The 15,701-nt window shown below is 34.7% G+C and overlaps 1 protein-coding gene across 2 annotated transcripts in view; it reads right to left on the bottom strand.

Moving 5' to 3' along the window:
- Positions 1-15,701, bottom strand: part of LOC141493356 (low-density lipoprotein receptor-related protein 6) — a 140,206-nt gene that overhangs the window by 28,795 nt on the left and 95,710 nt on the right. For both annotated transcript variants that reach the window (XM_074194574.1, XM_074194575.1), the window contains exons 10-12: positions 13,587-13,771; positions 12,165-12,491; positions 815-1,017 (exon numbers count right to left, since the gene is read on the bottom strand). In XM_074194574.1, the coding sequence (XP_074050675.1) occupies positions 815-1,017; positions 12,165-12,491; positions 13,587-13,771 (715 nt within the window). The remainder of the gene's footprint in view (positions 1-814; positions 1,018-12,164; positions 12,492-13,586; positions 13,772-15,701) is intronic.

Here is a 15,701-nt window from a genome sequence, read left to right as displayed (position 1 = left end):
AATGAATCTCACTTCAGTCCTTGCTAGTGGGTTGAAGTGCTCCTTCACAGAACTCATTTATATAAATATAACCCCTTATCTGTAGAAATACAACCTTGGGGATGGTGTAACACTGCTACAAGTTTTAATAGTTACTTATCACCCTACTAGCCCTTTGCCAAAAGACCTAACTTCAAGTTTCAAAGACCTCAGTCCTAACTTATTCAGCCCCAAACACAATCTACTTTCCAGTTCTTTGCATTAGTTCCATAAGAACTTTGCTCAACTCCATCAGAACACTGCTCCCAGTAAGAGTAATCTCTAAGTGAATAGATAATACATATCTAATACATACAACTAAACTCCATGAAGTTAGCATCAATAACTGAACTATAATATTGGCCAGTAATCTAAACTTAAGTCTAACCTTATAAAGCATAAATGTGACATTCCTAATTGTTCACATTTTCCCCATAATACTATAATCAACAAACATTTGTCAAAACCTTTCAAGATCTCAGGACTTTATTAATTACTTTCGTTTTTAACAATTTTAGTTGAAACTTTCTTGTCCTCTGGGTCAAGAATTAAAAAAACTATAGAGAAATAAACATATATGCATGTATATGTGTACACATTTATATGAGGGAAAGAAGAGAGAGAGAGAGAGAGAGAGAGAGAGAGAGAGAGAGAGAGAGAGAGAGAGAGAGAGAGAGAGAGAGAAGAGAGGAGATAATAAGAGTCATTTTAGTGCACAAGATGGTGAGGATGAATCTGGTTAAAGGATGAAACTCTTTTAGGAGGCTATTAATTTTGTGCCAAGTTCTTCAATTACCTGGCTACCATCTTCCTGTGCTTTTCGGATCATATTTTGTCGAGAGTCAATCCAATAAAGTTGTTTGTCCAAAGGATCATAGTCAATGGCTCGGACATTCCGTAGACTGTGGATAGGGAGGATTATATCAGGACTCTGTTGCTCATCAATCACCATGCGGTTGATGGCATTCTTCTGACTGAAGAGTAGGAAAGTAGTAGGAGCTTAAAGAAAAAAATTAAAAAAAAAAAAAGAACTCTATAATATTCCACTAGAACAATCAGGTCAATGTGAACTATTAGAAATGTTTATCATATAAACTTTGACCCATTCTAGGACATGGAAGAAGGGGAAATAGGGAAGCAATACAGTAAATTTGGGGATTTTTTTTCATTATATATGTACTAGGAGGGGAGGCAAAAGTTGAGGCATAAGACAAAGTATGGACTAAGCTAATGCTTAGAGTGGTCAAGACTTCAAAAGGACCTGATAAAAAAATTACTCATTTTTGACAGCTTTATGAGATCCAAGATCATTTTAAGTGGATGGTGGTAGGTCAATATGTGGCAAAAAGTATAGAGAAGATCAAAATCAGAGTAAGGAGACTTAAGTTCTACTTCTGGTTTTGCCATAAACTAAGGCAAGTTATTTAATTCCATATTATAAAAAAAAATTAAAACAAAAACAAAAACGAAAACCAAATAAATGAATTCTGCTTCTAATCAGTCTAATATTTTTGTCTCCCCAATAGCAATGTCTGATGCCAAGCTTAGTTATTTTGAGTGTCTATTCTTTAGAAGGAATCTAGCATATGGAGAAATATAACGAAATCCTGCAAGATATGGATATAATCCTTTTTTTTTTTTTAGCTCTTCACCTTTTTTTCTGGACTCCCACAGGTGCAATCAAATGTATTTGGCATTGAAATCAATATTCCCTTATCACAATTATGTTCATGTAATGGTAACTTGTGTGACTCTTATCTCCTACTAGACTGTGCTTTGAGAAAAAGTTATTTTTCATCCCTGTGGTTCCACTTACTAGTACAAAGCAGCACTTTTAAAATATGTGTTTAAATCAAATTGAAGAAAACACATGTTATCCCATCAAAGTTCAAGGTTATACTCTGCTACTAACAAATTTTGTGTTCTCAAGCATAGCACATTGATTTCCCTGCATTTCTCAATTTTTTTATCCAGACTGAAGTGAATGTTCCTAAGAATACAAGTCAATGTTCAGGTTCTCTCTGACCTCAATACTGAAAAGGCAAGACAAAAAATTTGCTTACACTGACTTTTAACTATACTACTTTTTCCTTCAGCTTCTATATACCTTTAGTTTATCTGAATCTTCACAGAATTCTTCATTTTAATAGAACCAGTTTTTCCTTTATTTAGTGCTCACTATACACTGACAATTTCTTTTTTTTAAAATTTATTTTTAGTAAAAATATTTGAGTTTTACAATTTCCCCCCCCCAATCTTGCTTCCCCCCCCGCCCCATGGAAAGCACTCTGCCAGTCTTTACTTTGTTTCCATGTTGTACCTTGATCCAAATTGGGTGTGATGAGAGAGAAATCATATCCTTAAAGAAGAGAAGTCTAAGAGGTAACAAGATCAGACAATAAGATATGGTTTTTTTTCTAAATTAAAGGGAATAGTTCTTGCACTTTGTTCAAACTCCACAGCTCCTTATCTGGATACAGATGGCACTCTCCTTTGCACACAGCCCAAAATTGTTTCTGATTGTTGCACTGATGGAATGAGCAAGTCCTTCAAGGTTGAACATCACTCCCATGTTGCTGTTAGGGTCTACAATGTTTTTCTGGTTCTGCTCATCTCACTCAGCATCAGTTCTTGCAAATCCCTCCAGGCTTCCCTGAAATCCCGTCCCTCCTGGTTTCTAATAGAACAATAAACACTGACAATTTCTTTTGGTGATTTAAAAAAATCACACACTATGCAGTTAAGATCAATGACTAGATTAGACTGTAGCAAAAGACAAGTTTCCCATTTCATTTTTAGAAGATCTTGAAAAATATGAAATAAGTCTTCGCCAACAGCACTATTTTTTGCACAAGTCAAAGTAAAGAAGTCTAAAATGAATTCAAAGGACACAACCCTGACACTTAAAATTCTAAGGATTTTGAAATGAAGGTCTTCAAATGAGGAAACACTCAGTGACAGGCAGGACTATTAAATATTCTGAAAGTTTTAGAAGAAGCACTCTAGTCTTTTGGGGCAACAACTGCAATTTTTCTACCAAGAAATTACATCAATATTTATTTTTAACATTTATATAACAATTACAATGTGTCAGGAATGATACTAGGAGTGTTACAATTATTATTCATTTGATACTCACACTAATTCTGAGAGTAAGATTCAATTATGCACAAAGCACTATGAGAAACATTGAAAAGAATGGGGGCGGCTAGGTGGTGCAGTGGATAGAGCACCAGTCCTGGAGTCAGGAGTACCTGAGTTCAAATCTGGCCTCAGACACATAATAATTACCTAGCTGTGTGGCCTTGGGCAAGCCACTTAACCCCATTTGCCTTGCAAAAAACTAAAAACAAAAAACAAAAAAACTAAAAAAGAAAAAAATGAGATACAATAGGAGAAATACAATGTAAATTCCTTTTTGCAAATGACTAAGTTTTAATGCACACAATCTTTTGAAAGCCACATCTTATCTTCATTAAGTTTTCATGAGTAGTGGGATAAATTTCCTTTTTTTTCAGACTATGTATTTTGAAGCCTCAGTAAGAAACTTATTAAGAAATTCTATGATAGTGCTAAAAACTTCCAATTTCACTTCAGTTTCATTTGTAAATTGGTGCAAGAGGAAAGAATAGATAATCTAAATGGGAAGAGCAAGTGTGATAAGGTAGAAAAAATGCTGAATGTGAGTTAGAGGATCTGAGATCAACCATCCTACTTATGTCACTTTAGACATGTTACAATTTCAGATTCCTTCTCTAACAGGAGTGGATTCAACTTGACAATATCTTAAGTCCCTAATAACTGGGAATATTACAGATGTAGCTATAGCAACATTAATGCTGGTGTTATTTTTTTATTCAGAGTTATATAATACTTTAAGGTTTATGAAGTACTTTATTCTGCACTGACTCTGGGGCAGAGATCCTGAACCCAGGTCTCTTCGTTGCTGCTTACTACCTGAAGTGAACTTCGGCAAGGCACATACCTCCCTGGACCTATTTTTTCATCTCTAAAAGGAGTGTCCAATATATGGCTTCCAACCTCCCTTTCAGATCTAGTTTTATACTACCGTAAGGAAAGCAAATATTTTAAGCCTTCTACAAATGAGGAAACTCAGATTCTGTGTGAATTTGTCCATTATCATATGACTAGTAATTATTTAAGGTACAATTTAAACTTAGATATGAATCTATTTCTTCCTTTTTTGACTTCCAACTTTCCACTAAATCAAAGATTAAAAGCATTTTTAGAAGCACTACAGAGATCACTTAATTTCCCAACTCCTTCACTTAAGAGATGAAAAGCAGACACAATAGAGCTTAAAGTATGTGCCCCAAATTCATAGATCAGAGATAAAAATCAATCTAAACAAGTTTATCAATCCTTACTCTTCTCAATATCTCTGCAGAATGACAACACTGAATACCCATTGTTCCTGGAAATTCTTCTCCTATGGGTTTTTATGGACAATGTTGCCTTGGTTACTCTCCTACCTGAATGATTGCTCATTCTAAGTCTCTTTTGATGATTAACTCTCTATATCCTAACCTTTAATTGTGACCATTCCCCAGAACTCTGTCCTTGACTTTTTCTCTATATACTTGCGTTCAAGTGACATTATTGGCTCCCATGAATTCAGTTTTTATTTTATGTGCACTTCCAATTCTGTTCTTTGAATATAAAGAACAAAATAAAAATGATCAATAGGGAATCAAAACATGAAATTAACAAAAATTAGCAAAGCACAATGTTGGAAGCCAGGGTCTCTAAGCTGTTTGACACAGTCGCGGCAAGAAGACTCAGGGTAGTCACACTGCCTGATGGAACAACATTTCCTTCTTCAATATATTATATTATATAGAGATTCCATGTATACCCATATTTATAGGTCTATTATTGATTGCAAAACTTACTCATCCTAATAGTGGAATGACTATAAAGGAAGGATTTCAGAGAAATTCCTTGAATAAAACAGATTGTGAACTCTGTCCAAATTTAACAGGACTGCCTCTCCCTGAGACATACAAAAGGCTTCAACATTATGAAATCTTTGGAAGATACAACACTGGGAGTTCCAGGGAGAGAGATGTCAGAATATATACAGGGAACCAGACACAAGATGGGTCAGATAGAATTCCAGGGAAATTAACAGTTTTGCCCCCCTTACCATACACAGGAATATATGAAAAAGATGGTGAGAGAATAGTTTGTATAGGTTACCAATATGTGAACTCTAACAGCCTTAGTTTATTGGGAAAAGAATAAAAAGTCATAGAAACCGTAGCGTCTACCAACAAGGGCTGAAAGGAAAATTAGTTACTGAAGGAGTCAACAGACAGGTGGACAAACATAACTACCCTCACTATAGGTTGTCAAGGGAGCATATCGAAAAACATTACATATGCGGTACAAAAACATAGAAGCATTCCATTAAACAAATTATATCAAAGATTATTATAAGGAAAGTTCTGTTTAATTAATAACTTTACTAAGCAGCAACAAACTAGGCAACAGGCAGGTTGAGGTAAACACGGTCTGAACAGGGACAAGAAAATTAACTACATGATTGATAATCACACTTGTAAACCACTACATGATCAAACTTGTATGAACTATATGATTAATGATGAAAATTGTATACTTTTGTAACCAAGGAAATTATTTTAGTTTGCTTGTTTCATGATTTTTAGACTATAAAAATAAATCTAAGCAGCTGACAGTCAGTCAACCTGCTCCTGCCTTTACTCACTTGTTGACTCAACTCATTTCGCCAACTCTATCCCTCCTGTCAGGTTCCAAGGACCCTGTGGAGACTGGACCCCCGCAGCACAGGAACAGCCATCTGCCCTAAATCACTAATAAGTCATCAGTCTCACACAAATCATGTTAATGAAAGAACTGGAAGAAAAACCATTCAATGATATTCAAAAGATCATGAAGGATGGAAAAATACCACAGGACTAGATTGGAGTAAATGATCCCCAATTTTCACCTTCCTTGCCCCACTCCCATCCCCAAACCCTACTCAAAAAAGAAGGGTATAAAGAGAAAGAGAGAGTATAAAATTCTACCAAACTCAGGCCAAGATTCCTGAGTTCAATTCCTGACAAAATTCTAGAACATTAAAAAAAATGATCTGTGGGAATATCTTCAAAGGAAGCAGTAATTGCTTAAATTTAGACAAGAATATATCATACCAGAAGAATCTCATTTTCTTTATTGATAGAATACAAGATAGGTAGATCAGGGGAATATTAGAGAAACAGTTTATTTAGACTTCAAAAAAGCTTTTCCACAAACAAAACCACTATAACCAAGATCAAAAGAAATGTAGTAAATTGGAAAACAATTTTTACAACTAGTATTTCTGACAAAGGACTCATTTCTGAAATATGCAGAGAACTGAGTCAAATTTTTAAAAAAGACAAGCCATTCCCCAATTGACAAATGGTTAAAGGATATGCAAAGGCAATTTACAGACGAGGGAATCAAAGTGACCCATAGTCGTATGAAAAATTGCTCTAAATCACTACTTATTAGAGAAATACAAATTAAAACATCTCTGAGGTACCACTTCACACCTCTCAGACTGGCCAATATGACCAGAAAGGACAATGATCAATGTTGGAAGGGATGTGGGAAATCTGGGACACATACATTCTTGGTGGAGCTGTGAATTCATCCAATCTTTCTGGAGAGCAATTTGGAATTATTCCCAAAGGGCAACAAAAATATGCATACTCTTTGATCCAGCAATATCACTCATTACTGGTTCTATACCCTGAAGAAATGATGAAAAAGGGTAAAAACATCACTTGTACAAAAATATTCATAGCAGCCCTGTTTGTGGCGGCAAAGAAATGGAAATTGAGTGAATTTCGATCCATTGGAGAATGGCTGAACAAATTGTGGTATATGTATGTTATGGAACACTATTGTTCTATTAGAAACCAGGAGGGATGGGAATTCAGGGAAGCCTGGAAAGATCTGCATGAACTGATGCTGAGAGAGATGAGAAGAACCAGAACATTGTACACCATAACAGCAACATGGGGTTGATGATCTATCTTTTTTAAAAAATTTTTATAAGACAATGGGGTTAAGTGACTTGCCCAAGGTCACACAGGCAATTATTAAATGTCTGAGGCCAGATTTGACCTCAGGCTTTCCGCATTCTAGGGCCAGTGCTCTATCCAATGCGCTACCTAGCTGCCCCTTGATGGTCAATCTTAATGGACTTGCTCATTTCATCAGTGCAACAATAAGGGACAATTTTAAGGTATCTGTAATGGAGAATACTGTCGGTATCTAAAGAAAAAACTGAGGAGTTTAAACAAAGACCAAAGATTACTACCTTTAATTAAAAAAAAGTTACCTTATTATGTAATTTTGTTATCTTATATTTTCTTTTCTCCTTAAAGATATGATTTCTCTCTCAACACATTCAATTTTGGTCAATATATAGCATGTAAACAATGTAAAGACTATCAGACTTCCTTCTGTGAGGTGTGTATGTGTGGGGGGAAGTGAGATTGGGGGGAAAATTGTAAAATTACAAAAACAATTAAAAAAAAGAAAGTGAATTGGATTTAAGTGAGGAAGAGTTGTTCAAAGTTACCAGTCTCACTCATCCAGAGCTAACTGGGTCTAATAGTAAGATATAGACCAGGACAATTGGAAATGGCCCCTGAGAGGGAGAGATGCAGGTCAAATAATACCATAGTTATGTAAAGATAAAATATATAGAGAACTAGGTCAAATTTTTAAGAAAACAAGACATTCCCCAATTGATAAATGGTCAAAGGATATGGAAATACAATTCTCAGATGAATAAATTAAAGTTATCTATAGTCATGAAAAAATTGCTCTAAACCATTATTGATTAGGGAAACAAATTAAAACAACTCTAAAGTATCACTTCACATCTATAGATTGGCCAACATGACTAAAAAGGAAAATGATCAATGTTGGAAGTGATGTGGAAATTCTAGGATGCTAATGCATTGATGATGGAGTGGTGAACTGATTCAACCTTTCTGGAGAGCAATTTGGAATTAATCCCAAACAGCAATAAAACTGTGCCTACCCTTTGATCCAACAATATCACTACTGGGTCTGTATCCCAAGAAGATCATGATAAACAGTAAAAAAAACCTTACATGTACAAAAATATTCATAGCAGCTCTTTCTGAGATGTCAAAGAATTGGAATTGAGGGGATGTCCATCAATTGGGGAATGGCTGAACAAATTGTAGTATATGAATGTGATGGAATACTATTGTTCTCTAAAACTCAAAAAAGTCTGGAAAGACTTGCATGAATTAATGCTGAGTGAAATGAGAAGAACCAGAAAAAATTATACACAATACCAACATTGGTTAATAATCAACTATGATGGATTTGTTCATTTCAGCAGTAAAATTGTAAAAGACTTGTGATGAAAAATACCATCCATATCCAGAGAGGGAACTGTGGAGTTTAAATGCAGACCAAAGCTTACTATCTTCAATTTTTAAAAGTTGCCTTACATATTATGCCACTTTTTCTAAAGTTTTTTTCCCTTCTGTTTGAATTTGATTCTACATAATTACACACATAGAGTCTACATTAGACTACTTTCTGTCAATAGGGGAGGGGAGGGAGGGAAAGGAGCAAAGAGAGAAAAATATGTAACTCAAAACCTTGCAAAAAAAATCACTGGTGAAAATTACTATTGCATATTGCTGGAAAAACAAATAAAAAATTTTAGTTTGATTAAAAAATTAATCTTTAATGAGTTGAGGTCTATGAGAGGGCTCTAGATTAGTATCAGTATTTACATATTCATATACATATATTTTTTCAATCAATTACTAGAAGGCACTGAATGGCATACTTATCAGACCTGTAGGTAACAAAACTAGGAAAAAAATCTAAAACATTGGATATCAGAGTTAAGATTTAAATAGCTCTAGAGATAGCAGGAAAATGGGCTAAATTTTTTTTTTTAGTATTTGAAAGGCAATAGGATTAAGTGACTTGCCCAAGGTCACACAGCTAAGTAATTATTAAGTGTCTGAGGCTGGATTTGAACCAGGTCCTCCTAACTCCAGGACTGGTGCTCTATCCACTGCATCACTTCAGATGCCCAAAATGGGCTAAATTGAAAAAGATAATACCTTCTTACCTTCCCCATCTCTGCTACTTGGTAAATCAATTCAATTCCATATTCTCTACCCTCAAATGGCTTGCCCTCATCTTCTTTCCAAAATCATACTTTGTCAAACCCCAAAGCTGAATTACTCCCACCATTGCCTCCTTTACTTCTATCTTTATATGGCTGAATAGAGCTGGGAGAAATCATAAAACAATGCTGACTTTGTTGGTGGAGCTGTGAACTGATTCACCCTTTCTGGAGAGCAATTTGGAATGATGCCCAAAGGGCAATAAAACTGTGCAAATCCTTTGATTCAGCAATACCACAACTAGGTCTATACCTTGAAGAGATCATGAAAAAGGGTAAAAGCATCACTTGAACGAAAATATTCAGAGCAGTTCTGTTTGTGGTGGCAAAAAATTGGAAATCAATGGGATGTACATCAATTGGAGAATGGCTGAACAAACTGTGGAATATGTATGTTACAGAACACTATTTTTCTATTAGAATCCAGGAAGGGTGGGATTTCAGAAGCCTAGAAAGACTTGCATGAACTGATGATGAACGAGATGAGAAGAACATTATACACCCTAACAGCAACATGGGAGTGATGATCAACCTTAAGGGACTTGCTCATTTCATCAGTGCAATAAACAAGGACAATTTTGGGGTATCTGTGACAGAGAATACCATCTGTATCCAGAGAAAGAACTGTAGAGTTTAAACAAAGACCAAAGATTATTACCATCAATTAAAAAAAAAGCTGGCTTATTTATATACTGCATAATTTTGCTATCTCTTATATTTTATGTTTTCCTCAAGGATATGTTTTTTCTCAATACGTTCAATTTTGATCAATGCATAACATGGAAACAATGTAAAGATGATCAGATTGACTTCTGTGAGGGGGAGGGGTGGGGAAAAAGTATAAGATTCAAAAAAAGATAGGTAGAAATTACTACTGTATATAATTGGAAAATAAATAAAATATTTATATAAGAAAAAAACATTGCTGACTAAGCTCATGACAAACTTGTTACCTAATTTCAACTAGGATCACACTGCAACAAGGCAAATACTATTCTTCATAATTGATCCTATTTCATTTTCCACAGTCATTCCAAAGTTCCTTTCCCCTTCAAGCTTCCCATGGTACCCCCTTCTCCCAATCACTGAGCTGAAGACATCACCTCACCCTAACTGAAAAAAAACTAAGATTTTTTTTTTTTTACCAAAAGGCTTCCTTCTTATTTCTTCATCTCATTCCCCTCAAATATTTACCCAGGATCCCCACCTTCACTCATTTCAAAGAAGTGTCCCTTCTTCTTTCCCAAAGTCAAGTTCACTTCATTCACCCTTGATGCACTCCCTCAATTTCTCAAGGAAATTGCCTCCACTATTCTTCCTTCTTTCTCATCTTCAACAACATCCTTTTCCCCTACTAGCTCCTTCTCTGCTGCCTCCAAATGTGCTCATGTTTCCAGTAGGCTCAAAAATTTCTCATTTGATGTTACTATTTTTGCAAGGGCTTCTCTTATGTCTTTATTCCCTTTGTGGCTAAACTTAAGAAAGTCACCTATATTCCTCCTCCCCTTCCCCCACATCAATCTGGCTTCTGATTTCAACATTCAACTGAAACTACTCTCTTCAAAATTATCAGTCGCCAACTCTAATGGCTTTTTCTCAATAATCATTCTTCTTGATGACTCAGTAACACTGATCTTCTTCCTCATCTTTCTTGAGTCTTCATGAAAATGTTTTCGCCCCAGTCCCATCTGACCACCCCCACCTCAAGTCTCCTTGTTTTCAAGCTATTTTCAAGTACTTGAACTTTTGGATGAGTGATTAGTCTTAACTGCCTTTGGCCTAAAGGGATAGAATCAGAAAAACAGGCAAATAGGACAGACATGTCCATGAATGGAAAAGTAGGTATGAATGCTTGCTAAGACACAGATTTGGGTCTGAGCTATCCAAATGGCACAAGTGCTTCAGGAAGCAATAGGTTCACCCTCATCAGAGTTTTCCAAGCAAAAGCTAGGCAATCATTTATTTGGAAAAATTATAGAGGGGATCCTGGTTTTATGTTTGGCCTGGACGACATGATCTGTGAAGTCCATTCCTTCTCTGAAATTCTATGAACCCTACAGTAGGTCTACATCTACCTACAGAATAAACAGGTAATTTCTATCTTATTACTCAAGTCAGTGCTAGCCAAGGAAAATGAAAAAATGCATTCTTCTTTTGGATTTTCTGTTGTACTGTCCCACTGTAATAAGAGGGGAAATGTCTACTTCTTTTATGGCTAAAAATACCTTAGTCATTGGATTATTTCATAGGAAAATATTGAAATAGTTCCAAAGAACTAATTTTATCTATTATAACTTCCTCCCATTCAATATCTACTTCTTTCTGTAACCAATGGGTCATGATAACTCCCAATGTAAACTGCATGAGAAAGTGTAAAGGCAATCTATGTGCATGACTTTTTAAGGTTAGACAGAAAAATCTGTCATTTGACTACTGATTTTGTATTATCCGTCACTTTCCATTTCTATTTGGAGAAAAATGAAAATTGGCTCTATTTACTTTGTCTTATTTGGGGTCTAACACATTTTAATTATTTAAACACAAACTGAAAAGGGTTAATATTTCATCACATCATCATATATATTAATATCACCAAGAAAACTGTTAAGAAAAAAAGTCACTTTTCGGGCAGCTAGGTGGTGAAGTAGATACAACACTGGCCCTGGAGTTGGGAGGACTTGAGTTCAAATTCAGCCTCAGACACATCATAATTACCTAGCTGTGTGACCTTGGGCAAGTCACTTAACCCCATTGCCTCAAATAAAAATTTTAAAAAATTATTTTTTCATTAACCCTCTCTTTTTCCAGTAAACGTGCACCTTTGGTCTGTCACATTTTTGACTCCTGAAAGAATGGGCATAAATATTCCCAAACTCTGCTTTTTCCTCAAGTTCTAACTTGTTCATAGAGAATTACAGCTTACCACTGCAAGTCCTGTTGTCACTATTCAGTGAGTAGTGGGCTGGACATCCGCACACAAAACCACCGACTGGCACAGCCAAGCAGAGGTGGGAGCAGTGCCCATTGCTGGAAGCACATTCATTCCATCCTGCCTGGCGAGAGGAGTGAAAGACTAGGATGTCCATCACATAATCCAAATGGCCCTGTATGATAGTTCGGTTTTGGCCACTGGTTTTATTGGCACGTTCAATGCTACGTCGGCTCCAGTCTGTCCAGTAAATGTAATCCTGGTACTGAGTCAAGCCAAAAGGATGAGGTAAGTCATCTGCTATAACTTCTCGGTTCAGGCCTGTTTTCAGAAAGGTAGTAGAGAAGTAAGGAGAAGAGATGAAATATGGGAATGGAAATGTCTTGTTGGCAGAACAAAAACATTCTGTAATATGGGAAAAAAATATATTTGTAAGCAGTTTAAAAAATGTAATTATTTTGGAACAATCCTAAAACCAGTGTAATCTCTAGTCAACTCAACTACATTCTGATCATATGTCTCCAACTTAAATTTTTACTGTGAGTGATCTGTTTCAACTTTTGGACACTTATTTTGATAGTATTAATTCCTTCTAATAAACACAGAGGTTTCTATTATTTTTCTGATAGTATCTATTACAGGAAACTTTAGGAATATCTACATGTTAACTTCTAATATAATAAATTACACAGTCAAAAAAAGGTTTTCAGGATGAACATTTACCAGTCCCAGTCCTTAGTTAACCATTTTCAAGCAATCTTAAGTACAATAAGTTATAATAGACAGTTCCATCAGATTTTTGTTAGTGGCATTTGACCTATAAGTAACTGTCACTGGGCTTTATGTAAGGGATCATAGTTTGAAATTTTAACTTCAAACTAATTTATACAAAAAGAGAAAAGAAAACTTATGTTCTTAGCTTTCCTACAGTCAATGTTTCACACATCTTCAAAACAAGATATTTATGAAGAGCTCTGGAAATCTTAAGCATTATGTAAATGTTTTCCATTATTAGCATCATAATTATCACCATCAAAGGATAATTCTGAATGAATATCTCTTTTTATACCACAGGCTTCTTCTTTTCATCCTGCCCCAGGCCTATTTTTAAAAAATACTCCTAAGAGAGATTAAAAGAATACTGTAAATAGGACAAGAAAGCATCCAAAGAGAGATATGCTTAAAAAAATAAACTGCAGCATATACTCTCACTCTAATCTACTTCAGGTATAAAGAGGTCAAAAAACAGCTACAAATCTTGGTTGTTCCTTTGTACGACAAAAATCTACATATACTATGACATACAATATATCATAAATAAAATTTAAACTACCTCAATCTCCCTTTATATTCAAAACATCAATAGTAAAACATCCCTTTAATGACTCAATTTGAATGAATAGAATCACATCTTACCTAGCATATTTGAAGATTCTATTAAGTTGGTATCCAGGTCTGTCCAGTAGAGTCTTCTTTTAGCATAATCAATAGTTAAGCCATTTGCTCGACCTACATTTGGAACTAATGTAGTCCGTTCACTTCCATCCATGGCAGCTCTATCTATCTTAGGTTTTCCACCCCACTCAGTCCAATACATAAACCTAGATTCAAAATACCATTTTTTACATTTTTCCTTTCTGATAATAGAATAAAAGGAAATGCAGTACAAATAATTAAGCATATTTTAAGAAGATGAACAGGACAACATGGGGAAAGACAAAAATCAAGTTTACAAATAAATGCTTCATTTTCTTTATAGTACCCTCAACTAAATATATTTCCTTAAAAGCCAGAAGAGAAGTCAGTTCTTATAATATTTCCAATAACATTTGTATAATGAATCTCTACTTATAAAGCTAATAATAAATAGAATGGCAATGGGTTAAAAATCTAGCTTTGTTCATAACAAGATCCAATTCAGTATAAAAGGTTCAAAAGTGAGCAAATTCATTAAAAATTAAGAAATTAAAGCATTCTACTAGTTTCTTTATGTTCTCCAGATCTTTCTTATATTTCTAAGTGTTATTTTTCTTCAAATATGTATATATGTATATGTATGCAAACTTCTATATATAAATTTTAATAAGGGATGTGTACTGTGGCATCTCACTACCTAAAGTAGTATTTTTCTTCTCTGCTCACTTCAAGGAACTAACATGAAAAAATTATTAACTGAACTGATTCTGATTCTCTGTTATTAAGAAAGGATAGAATGAAAATTCAGTAATTAGTTGGTTCAAGAGCTGGGAAGTTTACATCAAAGAAATAAGAATTTCTTTCTCCTTTCTGGATAAATTCTTCAACTTCTAGATCACAAAAGTAATAAAAGAAAACTATCTGCATTGAAATTTCTGAATAAATTTATTAATATGGTTTCTGATTATCAAATTGTCTGTCATCAAATTTACAGTAACAAACATTATTCTAGACATCCTGTCTAGAATAATATTCAATAATATCCAAGAAACTAGTACTTAAAAGCAAAGGCAAAGACAGAAAGATTATCTTATTTCTTAATTTTGGCACTGTCCTCTCAGAATAATGCCAAGAAACAAGAATGGTATACTTAAAGAAATCATGCCCTATGAGTTTCAGTTTAAAAAAATGGAGACTTTTAGCCTAGAGAAAAGAATACAAAAATAGAGATTATAGCTCTCTTCAAATCTAAATAAAAAAAAAAAAGATGAGATTAGGAGCAAATAAAGTTGAAGAAAAGCAGATTTAAGCTTAATGTAACTAAAACTTCCCCAAAATTAGAGCTTTGCAAAAGTGGAATGGGAAAAGTAGGTTTTTTCCCTCACCAGAAATCTTCAAGTAAAGGCCTGAATGAATAATGAACAGGCTTACAGTGGAAATGGCTTCTTGTGTGGATCTAGTCAGTTCTCTAAGACTTCTGAGGCCCTCTTCAACTATGATATGTTATGACTTTGAAAATACGTCTAGTCATTTTTTGTTAAGATTCTAAAGGCATCTGCTACCCACATATAAATAGCTCAGATGCCTATCCCCTTATGTCAACTGGTTAGAAGTAGGGAGCCTCACCACTGTACCTCTAATTAAATTTTTTTTAAAGTTTTTTTTCCCATCCAAAATTTTTTCCCATTATTTTATTTTATAACTGAGGAAACTGAGACACAAAATTTAAGTAATTTGAACGTTATACAGATAATTAATGGGACTAAAACATGAGTATCTAACCTTTTTGCACAATGCTCTTTTAACAAGATCAGTACAAGTACTAGCTGTAACACTACAAACTGGCACTAGAGCTACATTTCCCAACTCTCAGCTTCCCTAGATCAGTGATCTGGGACTTAAAATGCATCTTTCATAGCTAAAAGTTGATATACATACATATATACATGTAATATGTGAATATGAAGAACCATGACATATAAGCAAACTTCCACAAACTCTGAAATTAAAGGATAAAGGGTCAAATCCTATCACTAATGCTTATTATTACCTGTGGAGACCTTGGGCAAATCACTTAAACCTACTTTGGCCTCAGTTTCCTCCTCTATTAAATTA

This window comes from Macrotis lagotis, chromosome 7, assembly GCF_037893015.1.
Source record: "Macrotis lagotis isolate mMagLag1 chromosome 7, bilby.v1.9.chrom.fasta, whole genome shotgun sequence".
Taxonomy (NCBI): domain Eukaryota; kingdom Metazoa; phylum Chordata; class Mammalia; order Peramelemorphia; family Peramelidae; genus Macrotis; species Macrotis lagotis.
Note: the sequence above shows the minus strand (reverse complement) of the source record. Positions and strands in the feature narration are given on the sequence as shown.